The 12118-nt window shown below is 46.3% G+C and overlaps 1 protein-coding gene across 1 annotated transcript; it reads left to right on the top strand.

Moving 5' to 3' along the window:
* The first annotated feature begins 7196 nt into the window (after nucleotides 1–7196).
* LOC130712621 (uncharacterized) lies at nucleotides 7197–9225 on the top strand. The gene is made up of 2 exons (XM_057562446.1): nucleotides 7197–7384; nucleotides 7827–9225. Exons 1-2 carry the CDS (start codon nucleotides 7197–7199, stop codon nucleotides 9223–9225), a joined length of 1587 nt encoding a protein of 528 aa, XP_057418429.1.
* The last annotated feature ends 2893 nt before the right edge of the window (nucleotides 9226–12118 follow it).

Consider the following 12118-nt stretch of genomic DNA (forward strand, 5'->3'; position numbering starts at 1 on the left):
ATGAAACTTCACTGAAGCGTGAGACTTCGTGAGAGCATTGATGACCCGAAGAGTCATCGTGAGTGGTTGCACTCATTTTATGATTATTGTATTTTGTCGCAGAATCGACTTTACCTTAGGGTACGTTTTTAGAGACATTAATTTAGCTAGAACACGTGGCGACGTGTCGAGTGAGGTCGGAGACGTTGTTTGGCTAATCACTGCATTGCATGCACTCATTAAGTGGTTTAAACACGGCGAGATACCGGACCACGGCGGATTCCAAAATTGGTTATAAGACCAGGATTTCCGCGTAAGAGCGCTGCTAGGTGACTCTTAGTAGCAGACCGAAATGGCAGGCCTTCGGGTTTTATGCTGATCTGACTACATGATGATGTTGGAGTAAGAGGCATCACGGGCCGAAATGGTCCCACCGTGGCTGGTGTTAGGGCTGATCCGATGATGTCCATCCGTTCCGGAATGCATATTGGTTGACTGGGTTAACCTGCATTGCATATCATGCAACATACATACTAATTTAGTTGTCGAGTGTGATTGTTATTTGTCAATCCTATTTGGAACATGCTATTTGTTATTGTTGTCATTTACGTTCGATATGGAACATGCAACCCTAGGAATGACATCTCTAGTTATAAGCCTAAGTGGCTATTTATTATTTGTACCTATTGGGTTTATTATCTACATAGTTCTTTAGAGTTGACCCTCGCGTCTTCTGTGTGTGCTTTGGCGGACAACGCCTTTTGTCAGATGAATATTGCGGATTGGTTCACCATGGTCCACCCTTCGGGGGGGATTAGGTATGAGATGATCGATCAGGACGACCCCGGGTCGTGGGTGGTTGACCCCGCGAGCCATGAAGCGACGTATTCGGGGCGCATCATGGAAGATCACGTGGATAGCGGAGGACTTCTGAGGTCAGGAGTGTTGAGGCGATGCTCTATCAGCTTCAACTTGCCACCGGACGTTCACTGTGGACCAGGACTTGGAGGACCACCACCACCACCATTGTCTTCAGACGAGGAGGATCCCTCAGAGGAGATTCCAGTGGGAGTGCCTTCGGCAGGGTCTAGTGCACCCACCGTTGCGATCATCGATGATCAGGGTTCGGGCCCTAAGCCCGTGAGTCCAGCATCGGAGCGCACTGCGGTCGCGAGGGGAGGACGGATAGGGTTAGTAGACTTGGTCGTTCTGGATTCTGATTCAGACGACGATCATGCTAGCACATAGTTTTGAGTGTTGGTATGAGCTCCTCGAGTTAGGATTAGTGTAGGAGTAGAGTTTTAGCTCTGACAGTCTTGCTTCATTTGTTACTTAGGGGACAGGGTAGATCCGCCTATAGCTTTTTGTGTGGTTTCCTTACGGGAATCACAGAGAGTTGGTTGGACTTAGGAAGTCTTATTTTCAGGCCATTGGGTCAGCTGATTCTCAGTTTTGAGGGATAGTGTTGCGGGCACTTCACCTTTTCATTTGGTTTGTATATATTGCCTACGGGCGTTGCACTTTTCTTTCCGTCACTGGAGGTTACTCGTGACGAGGTTGCTACTACAGCGGGGGCTGTTTATATATTGTATATTAGTTCTGATTTTTTGTTATTGTTGGGTTTTATTTAATTCCGTCTTGTCTTAGTTATTATTATAAAAAAAAAATATTCACGTTTTTCCGCATTAAGTTTATTTTGGTTACTAAAGTGACGCCACCGAAATCGGGGTGTTACACCTAGATGGATCGCCGGAGAATGGGCCTCACTTTGCATAGCATGGATGAAGACACCGCCTGGGAGATAGACCACTCTCTAGAGCGGTATGTATATAAAGGCTTTATGTTTCTATCGACCTACAACCCGGACGACACACATCAGAAGGTGACAGGCTTCGATGGCGAGATTCGGATGCCCTATCCTCCTGCTCGGTTTGCACCACCTGACGACGAGGAGTCTTCTATGGAGACGGACCCTTCGGAGGCCCTATCACCACCGGCCGTGCTCACACCGCCTACACCTGAACCTGATTATCCAGAGTACACCCCGTCATCGCCTGCACCCGACCCTCTCATTCAGGAGGCTCGCATGGAGGAGATGTTCGGCAGAGTGATCGAGCGCCAGGAGCAGAGGCTTCGGACACTGATTAGGGAGGCCGTGGATGAAGCTTTCAGGGCTAGAGGCATCGTCTGAGTCGGGTTGGGAGAGTGTTATGCGTCTGTACTGGGGGGTGAGGTCGAGTGTTGTCCTTAGGGCTCGATACCTAATTAAAGTCATCGTGTATGTGGATGAGCTTAAGCAAGGTTGAAAGCATTAGTTTCCTTTATTGAGTCTTGATGTAATAAAAAGCCTTGGTCTATTAAATAAAATGTAGTTTATTCAGCATTTATTCTATCTTTTATTTACTGTCATTAAAAGGTTTTATTTCGACAAAAATTTACACACGTTTTTGGAAAAAGGTTACTAAAGTGACCCTCGAGAAATCGGGGCGTTACATTGTGGTATCAGAGCTTTGGTTGAGAAAACCAGAGCTTTGGGTTAGTGGTCCCTAAGAGTTGTGTCCGCGAGAGTTGGGTAGGATTTGCTTGTTAAGATGTTTGTGTAAGATTGGATACTCTCACCACAAATTGTGTGTGAGGTAGACAATATTATTTATAATAATAAAATGACAGAATATGCTAAGAATATTCTAAGGCATATTACTAAATAAATCAATAATAAAATAAAGGAATATCCCGTAGGATATTACTCCTAGTTATCTCTAACACCCCCCATCAAGCTTAGCGTTGGATTAAGACCAACCCGAAGCTTGGATCTAAAAAGGTCAAACAATGGACGAGGCAACGCCTTAGTGAAAATATCAGCAAGTTGGAGAGAAGTGGGCACATGACGAACAGCTAATCGACCAGAGGAAACCAGCTCACGAATGAAATGACAATCCAAGTCAATGTGTTTGGCATGCTTATGCGCAACGGGATTTTGAGCCATAACAAAGCACTCTGGTTGTCACTAAGAAGAAGAGGAGTCGCGGATAACCGAACACGAAGCTCATGAAGAAGATTAAGCAACCAAACCAGCTCAGAAGCAGTATTAGCCATAACTCGGTACTCAGATTCACAACTAGAGCGAGCAACAGTAGGTTGTTTCTTTGCACTCCAAGACAAAAGATTATCACCAAGAAAAATAGCATAGCCGTAAGTAGAGCGACGAGTGTCCGTGCAGCGAGCCCAATCAGCATCACTTTAACCAAGAACAGCAGGGGAAGAGGTACGACGAAACGTAAGACCAAAATGTTGCGTGCCACAGACATAACGAAGAATGCGTTTGACAGCCTGAAAATGATCCACAGTCGGAGCCTGAAGGAACTGACTAACAGTGTTAACAGCATATGACAAGTCAGGGCGAGTAATAGTCAAATACTGCAAGGCCCCAACTAGAGAGCGATAATGCGTAGGATCTGAGTAAGCCTCACCAGAACCGACAAGATGAGAACCAGCAGCCAAGGGCGTAGAAACATGACAGGCCTCAAGCATCATAGCACGAGAAAGAAAATCATGGGCATATTTGGCCTGTCCCAAGAACAAACCATCAGCAGTGTAAGTGTTCTCAAGGCCAAGGAAGTAGCCAAGCTTACCCAGATATTTAATGGCGAACTCAGCATTAAGGCGAGCAATAAACTGAGTCAGAAAGGACGGATCACTACCAGTAAGGATGATGTCATCCACATACACAAGAAGATAAAGAGTAATATGTCCTTTGTAGAAAAAGAACAAGGATGGATCAGCCCGACTACATGAGAAACCATAACGCAGGAGAAAAGAGCTCAAGCGCTGAAACCAAGCACGAGGCGCCTGTTTGAGGCCGTAGAGGGCCTTGTTCAATCGACACACATGAGTCGAGAAACGAGGATCAACAAATCCAGGAGGTTGCTCCATATAAACAGTCTCAGTGAGATGACCATGAAGGAAAGCATTTTTTACATCCAACTGATGAAGCTGCCAATCATTAAGCACAGCAAGAGATAAAATAAGGCGTACAGTAGTAGCTTTGACAACAGGACTGAAAGTAAGAGAGTAATCAAACCCGGGAATCTGTGTGAAACCCTGAGCCACCAAACGCGCTTTTAAGCGCTCAACAGTGCCGTCACTATGGAATTTTGTGCGAAAAACCCATTTACTTCCAACAACATTGGTAGTAGAAGGGCGAGGAACCAAAGTCCAAGTACAATTCTTATGAAGGGCAGAAAGTTCATCCTCCATTGCTGCCAACCACTGAGGATGCTTCATAGCAGATTTGAATCCCTTAGGCTCAGTAACAGTATGCAAAGCAGTGAGAAGACCAGTAGGCTGAGCATGAACCAAGGCATATCGCGGATTCGGCTTAAAAATACCATTCTGAGAGCGAGTCTGCGGACGAGCAACAATAGGAGCAAGTGGAGCCTGAGCCACAGCAGGAGGAGTAGCCGGCGGTGAAGCAGCCGGAGCCTGAGGCCCAACAGGAGGGGTGGCCGGCTGTGCTGGGAAAGTAGGAGCCGGTGAAGGTGGTGCATCGTCAGGAGGAACCGGCAGAGCAGGTAGGGCATCTGAGTCAGCACAAGATGGACAAGCCAGAGAACCTGTAGGCGGTGAATGCTCCGGAACAACAGGAAGAACGGATGGTGGAGATGGAGGAGAACCGACAGCCGGTTCATAAAATGTAGAGACCACCAAGTCATGAGGTGAAGAGTGAGAACCTGCAAAAGGGAAGCAAAATTCATCAAATTGAGCATGACGGGACACATAAGTCCGAGAAAGAGCCGGATCGAAGCACTTAAATCCCTTGTGGTGACTGCTATAGCCCAAAAATATGCAAGGAGTACTCCGGGGGCTAAATTTATTTTTCATGTATGGACGCAAGCATGGGAACACCCGACATCCAAAAGGATGAAAATTAGCATACGTAGGCGCAACATGGAACAGAAGCTGAAATGGAATCTGATTAGAGAGCACCTTAGAAGAGACACGGTTAATAATATAGACCACAGTACTGAAAGCATCAACCCAATAGCTAGTAGGTACATGTGAGTGATACAACATAGCAAGACCAAGCTCAAGAACATGTATGTGTTTCCTTTCAACTCGTCCATTTTGTACCTGAGTATGAGGGCATGACAAACGATGAAGCACACCGGAGGAAGCAAATAAAGTCTGGACTTTGTTATTAGTGAACTCGGTGCCACTATCACTTTGAAAAACTTTGATCGACCGGGAGAATTGATTTTCCACAAACGCTTTGAAGCGAACAAGAACGTCATAAAAATCAGACTTGCGCTTTAATGGATAAAACCAAGTAAACCGGGAAAAATCATCCACAAAAATAACAAAGTATGAAAAATCATCAGCAGAAGTAACAGGAGATGGTCCCCACAAATCACAATGGATAAGGTCTAAAACTGCCGAAGCTCTTTTATTATTATCATAAAAGACTAGACGTTTACTTTTAGCCATCTGACAAGAAGTGCAACAGATAGACTTAGGCAAAATAGAAGAAACATTGAAACAACCAAGTTTATGTAACTGTTGAATAGTTTCAAAATTAACATGTCCTAATCGGGAGTGCCACAATTCAAAAGAGGCACGAGGTAATGGAGAACTGGTAGTAAGCAGCGCCTGCGATCCTTGGTCAAGCACATAAAGTCCGTTGTCACATCAGCCCCTTCCCAGAACGGCGCCTGTCTGTCGGTTCTGAATAACAAAAGAATCATCCAGAAAAATAGCTTTAGCATTATGGTTAGGAGTCAATTTGCTAACAGAGACAAGATTTTTAGTTAATTGAGGCACAACCAAGACTTTAGATAAAGGAACAGAATGTGAAACAGAACGAGAACCAATATGAGTAATATGTAAACCAGCCCCATTACCAACAAGAACACGATAATTACCAGAGTAGTCCTGAGAGTCTGTCAGCTGAGATAGAGAAGGAGTCATATGAGAAGTGGCACCTGTATCCATGTACCAGTCAGAACGGTTTGAGTTGTCCAATGAACAACCCGCAGCAAATGATTGGGCCAAATTTGCAGACTCAGAAGAACGATCCCAGCGAACCGGACACTTATCAGCATAGTGACCCTGCTCACGACAAATTTGACAGCTAGGTGTGTAAGAGCCACGATGACCAGAGCCACCATTATTGCGACGCTGGCGAGATCCACCATTAGAGTTTCCACGATTTCCACCACGAGAACCACCTCCGGAATGTCCACGGTTGCCATTAGTGGAAGACTGAGTACCAGAAGAGCGGGGCTGATTGCTCGCATGGAAGGCAGCAGGCGGAGGGGTCACTGATTCTTCAAGAGAAGCCTGAAAAATAGCATGGCTCTCGACCTTACAAAGAATGTCAGTAAAGAAAGGTAGGGGTACCTGATCAAGCTGACCCGTGGAAAAATTTGCATATGAGGGGCCAAGACCACGAAGGAACCAGTGAACTTTATCATCATTAGGCACAGGTGCACCAATAGCAGCCAGCTGATCACAAATAGTGCGAAATTTCCGCCCGTACTCAGAAACTGAGAGAGAACCACGATGCATGAGTTGAAGCTCATCACGAGACGTAGTTCACGCGCCTTGCTGCGGGAAGCATAAGCAGAGTGTAAAGCAACCCAAACATCACGAGCCGTGGTGGCGCTTAGAGTTTCAGATAAGGCCTCCTCAGTGAGGGAGGAAAGAAGCAGACTGTTAACATTACGATCTCGAGCCTGCCACTCAGTATAAAGAGGATTTGGGGAAAGAGCACCATTACGGAGTGGTTGAGTAACAGTTTGTGCAAATGTCTGTTGAGTAAATTCTGGCGGAGGATCGACGGTAGGGTCAACAATATCATACAAGTTCTGATTCTGAAGCAGAGCAGTAACCTGTTTACGCCAGAGAAGAAAATTATCTGGTTTAAGTTTCACAGTAAGCATATGCACCAAAGTGTTCATGGAAAAAAGTCGGAGGTGGAGCATCCGAGGCCATTGGAAAAGATATCAATCTGGAACGGATCCCAAATTGTGGTGGCTGAAAAAAGTAGGAGCAGCCGGTCCAAAAATTAAGGAACACGGTCAAAACCTGGTGCTGTCGGCGGGACAGGGAACAAAGATTGATGATGTCTGGCGGCTGCAAAGACAGATGCTATTGGCACGGAGCACAAGATTGACTGCGGGGAAGCCAAGGCTGTCACGCGGAATCCAAGAGGGCAGAAGATGGCTGTCGGCTGTTGGCAAGACAAGGGCCGCACAAAGCACGAGGTCTGGCGGCAGGGTTGGTTTGTCGGGCGCGTGGGAGGAAGGCAGGACACGCGCGGCACGGGAAAAAGCAAAAAGGGGCCAGACACGGCGCAGGTGGCAGCACGGAAGGCAAGGAAAGAAAACGACGGCGCACGGAAGGCAAGGTGGGGACGCGCACAGGACACGAGGACTGCAAAAAGAAAAAGAAAAAAAGCTGCTGCACAAAAATCAAGGCACCTTCACAAAAGGAGAAAAGAGGGTGGCGGCGCAGGGAGAGTTTAGAGGCTAGGGTTTCAACCAAAACCTGATACCATGTAAGATTGGATACTCTCACCACAAATTGTGTGTGAGGTAGACAATATTATTTATAATAATAAAATGACAGAATATGCTAAGAATATTCTAAGGCATATTACAAAATAAATCAATAATAAAATAAAGGAATATCCCGTAGGATATTACTCCTAGTTATCTCTAACAGTTTGCTTGACTTATGAGATTGTCTGGAGCGTCATCGCCATGATGCTCAACCTTTTGAGTCCTTAGGCTTTGAAACTCTTGTTTGAATTGTCTGTAAACTGTGGCTTAGATGATGTTCACGTGCAGGTTGAAGATGCCTCCACGACAAGATCCATCTAATGCTCAGTTGGCTCAAGCCATGGCTCAGCTGGCCCAAGTGGTGGCCCAGCAAGCTGCTGCAACTGCTGCCAACAATGCTGCTCAAGCTCAGCGAGAGGCTAAAGAGCATACTTGGAGGGCTCAGCAACAAGCTCGGGAGCTAGCTCAGGCTCATACCAGGGGGTTGGATGACTTCAAACGCCAGGATCCGCCGAGGTTCAGTGGTGAGTCGGATCCGGAAAACGCTGACCTTTGGATCCAGGAACTTGAGAAAATCTTTGGAGTGTTGCAGACCCCTGATGACACTAAGGTGGTGCTAGCTACGTACATGCTGCTGGGTGACGCCGAGTACTGGTGGAGGAGCGCCAGACAGATATTGGAAGCAAGCAACAGAGTGGTCACTTGGGATACCTTCAAGAGGGCATTCCTTGACAAGTACTTCCCTGAGACTGCAAGGGAAGAGAAAGAAACCCAATTCCTGAAGCTCCACCAAGGAGGCATGTCTGTTGGAGAATATGCCGCCAAGATGGAGGCACTGTCAAAACATTTCCGATTCTTTCAGCTGCAGGTGGACGAGCCCTATCTGTGCAACCGTTTTATGATGGGGCTACGCTACGACATTAAGGAAATTGTTAGACCTCTGGGCATTCGTCAGTTCCAAGTGCTAGTGGAGAAAGCCAGAGAGGTGGAAGCCATGAAGAACCGTCGGGGAAGCCGACAAGTGAGTGGTGGGCCAATCTGGTCTAATCCACAACAACTGAGGAAAGATGATAAGGGAAGGAAGCCCTTCCCCAAGAAACCCTACCAACGTCCCCAAGTAAGAGGACACAGTTCAGGACAGCGCTACAGTGTAGTTACAACCAACACCGGGGCACCTATCCCACGCCCTGAAGTCATCTGCTTCAAGTGTCACAAACCGGGATATTTAGCCAACCACTGCGACGATAAGGCTTTCAACTGCTGGAATTGCAACAAGCCTGGACATCTGTCAAGGGATTGCAAGGAACCTAAGGCAGAGACATCTCGCGACACTGATAGGGGAAAGCGCCCTATGGCCACGGGAAGAGTTTATGCATTGTCTGGACAGGAGGCTTCCGGTGGTAAGAACCTTATTCAAGGCACCTGTTTAATAGCTAATGCTCCACTACTTGTCTTATTTGATTCGGGTGCTACCCATTCTTTCATATCTACGGACTGTGCAAGGAAGTTAGAGCTGACTACAACTGACTTGTCTTTTGATCTTGTGGTGTCGACCCCTGGCACCAAGAGTATGGTTACAAGGACAGCCTGTCTAGGGTGTTCCATGACCTACGAAGGTAGGAAGTTCTTCGCAAATTTCCTATGCTTACCCCTCGATCAACTAGAGGTAATCATTGGGATGGATTAGTTAGTAGAGAACCATGTCCTTCTCGACTGTCCTAACAAGACGATGATTATACCGACGCTCTCAAGTATCTAAAATCGCAAGCTGCGAAAGAAGAATCACCGGCGATGAACTCAACAATGGTCGAGGAAAAGAAAGATAGTAGTGTGCAGGGCATACTAGTAGCTCAGGAGTTCGGCGATGTATTTCCAACCGATGTATCAGGAATACCACCAGTTCGAAACGTAGAGTTCGCAATAGACCAAGTGCCTGGCACTAGCCCCATTACAATCACACCTTATAGGATGACACCAGCAGAGATGGAAGAGCTACGGAAGCAGTTGGACGATCTATCATCTAAAGGATTTATTCGACCAAGCGTGTCACCATGGGGAGCGCCAGTGCTATTTGTAAAGAAAAAGGACGGAAAGATGAGGCTTTGCGTTGACTATCGCCAATTGAACAAAGTGACGATCAAGAACCGTTACCCATTCCCACGGATTGACGACCTGATGGACCAAATTCAAGGTGCTGCAGTGTTTTCCAAGATAGACTTGAAGTCTGGATATCATCATATAAGAGTAAAAGAAGAAGATATTCGAAAAATGGCGTTTCGAACGCGCTACAATCACTTCGAATATGTGGTGATGCCCTTCGGGGTTACCAATGCCCCTGCGGTGTTTATGGACTACATGAACCGGGTGTTCAAACCCTTCCTGGATCAGTTTGTGGTGGTGTTCATCGATGACATCCTGATCTACTCGAAGACTCATGAAGAACACACGGAGCACTGACGACAAGTATTGCAAGTATTGCGAGAGAAGAAGTTGTATGCAAACGCCTCCAAGTGCGAATTTTGGTTGGAGGAAGTAACTTTCTTAGGGCATGTCATCTAGGAAGCAATAGTTGTGGATCCAAGTAAGATTGAAGCCATTATGGCATGGGAGCAGCCAAAGATCGCTACCGACATTAGGAGCTTTGTGGGCTTAGCTGGCTATTATCGACGTTTCATCGAAGGTTTCTCGAAGTTGACGGGACCTTTGACACAACTTACCCGGAAGAACCAGATGTTCGCTTGGATAGAGAAGTGCGAAGCTAGTTTTCAAGAATTGAAGAAGCGCCTGACGACCGCACCAATGCTAGCCTTACCAAGGACAGGTGAACCTTATGAGGTGTACTGTGATGCTTCCCACCATGGACTTTGTTGTGTGATGATGTAAGAAAAGAAAGCGGTGGCCTACGCATCGAGACAGCTGAAAACACATGAGTGGAATTACCCGACGCATGACTTGGAATTAGCAGCTATAGTCTATGCTCTCAAGATCTGGAGACATCATCTTTATGGAAGCACTTTCACTATCTTTAGTTATCACAAGAGCCTAAAGTACTTGTTCGATCAGAAGGAGTTGAACATGAGGCAAAGGAGATGGATGGAATTTCTCAAGGATTATGATTTCACACTTCAGTACCATTCGGGAAAAGCGAATGTGGTGGCTGATGCGTTGAGTCGCAAGACGATTCACACGACTTCGCTGATGATTAAGGAGATGGAACTCTGGGAATCCTTTCAGAACCTTAGCTTGGGAAGTAATGAGGTCACCGAAGGATTACACTTTGGCATGTTGACCCTGTCCAATGATCTCTTGGGCGAGGTGAAAATGAAGCAAATGTTAGACAAGGAATTGGTAGAGACACACAACCTAGTGGCTCAAGGGAAGGCAACCGACTTCAAGGTTTGAAGCGATGGTATCCTACGATGCCAGGGAAGAGCCTGTGTACCTAATGATGTAGAGATGAAAAGGTTGATCTTGGAGGAAGGTCACAAGGGAAAACTTAATATTCATCCCGGAATGAATAAAATGTATCAAGACTTGAAACTCCACTTTTGGTGGCCTGGGATGAAGAAACAGGTGGCAGAATATGTTATGGCCTGCCTGACTTGTCAAAAAGCTAAAGTGGAACATTAGAAACCTGTTGGGATGTTACAATCGCTGGATGTGCCAGAGTGGAAATAGGATAACATTTCGATGGATTTCGTGACGACTTTTCCTACTACAAGGAAGAGGCACGACTCTATATGGGTTATAGTGGATCGATTAACAAAGTCTGCTCATTTCTTACCTATCAGAATAGGTTACAAGGTAGAACAGTTGGCGGAGATTTATGTTGCAGAGATTGTGCGCTTACACGGTGTACCTTCGAGCATTGTGTCAGATAGAGACCCGAGGTTTACCTCGCGTTTTAAGGGAGCCTTGCAGGAGGCTCTAGGAACGATGCTGAGATTAAGCTCTGCATATCATCCTCAAACGGATGGACAGACCGAGAGAACAATCCAATCGCTGGAGGATTTGCTAAGGGCTTGTGTACTAGACCACCAAGGGAGTTGGGAAGAAATACCACCTTTAGTAGAGTTCACCTACAACAATAGCTTCCATGCAAGCATAGGGATGGAACCGTACGAAGCATTGTATGGACGTAGATGCCGTACTCCCTTATGTTGGTACCAAGATGGCGAAAACCTGATCGTCGGACCAGAGCTAGTTCAACAAACGACGGAAAAGGTAAAGCAAATCAGAGAAAAGATTAGAGCATCTCAGAGTAGACAGAAGAGTTATACCGATGTTCGACGGAAGAACATGGGGTTCGAAGCGGGGGACCATGTGTTCTTACGAGTCACCCAGACTACGGGCGTTGGAAGAGCTATGAAGTCGAAGAAGCTTACGCCGAAATTCATAGGACCATACCAAATCATTGAGCGTATTGGACCAGTGGCATATCGAATTACGCTGCCACCTTTCTTGTCCAATATTCATGATGTTTTACATGTGTCCTAGTTGAGAAAGTATGTGTCTGATCCGTCACACATGATTGAGCCGGATCACATTCAACTCAAGGATAATCTCACCGTTGAAGTACC

Source organism: Lotus japonicus, chromosome 4 (genome assembly GCF_012489685.1).
Source record: "Lotus japonicus ecotype B-129 chromosome 4, LjGifu_v1.2".
NCBI classification, from domain to species: domain Eukaryota; kingdom Viridiplantae; phylum Streptophyta; class Magnoliopsida; order Fabales; family Fabaceae; genus Lotus; species Lotus japonicus.

Excerpts from the sequence above, each read along its gene's own strand:
- LOC130712621 (XM_057562446.1), top strand. The coding sequence starts at position 7,197 with ATGGCTGTCGGCTGTTGGCAAGACAAGGGCCGCACAAAGCACGAGGTC. Across the intron at positions 7,385-7,826 it reads GACGGCGCACGGAAGGCAAG|GTTGAAGATGCCTCCACGAC; the intron begins GTGGGGACGCGC and ends GTTCACGTGCAG.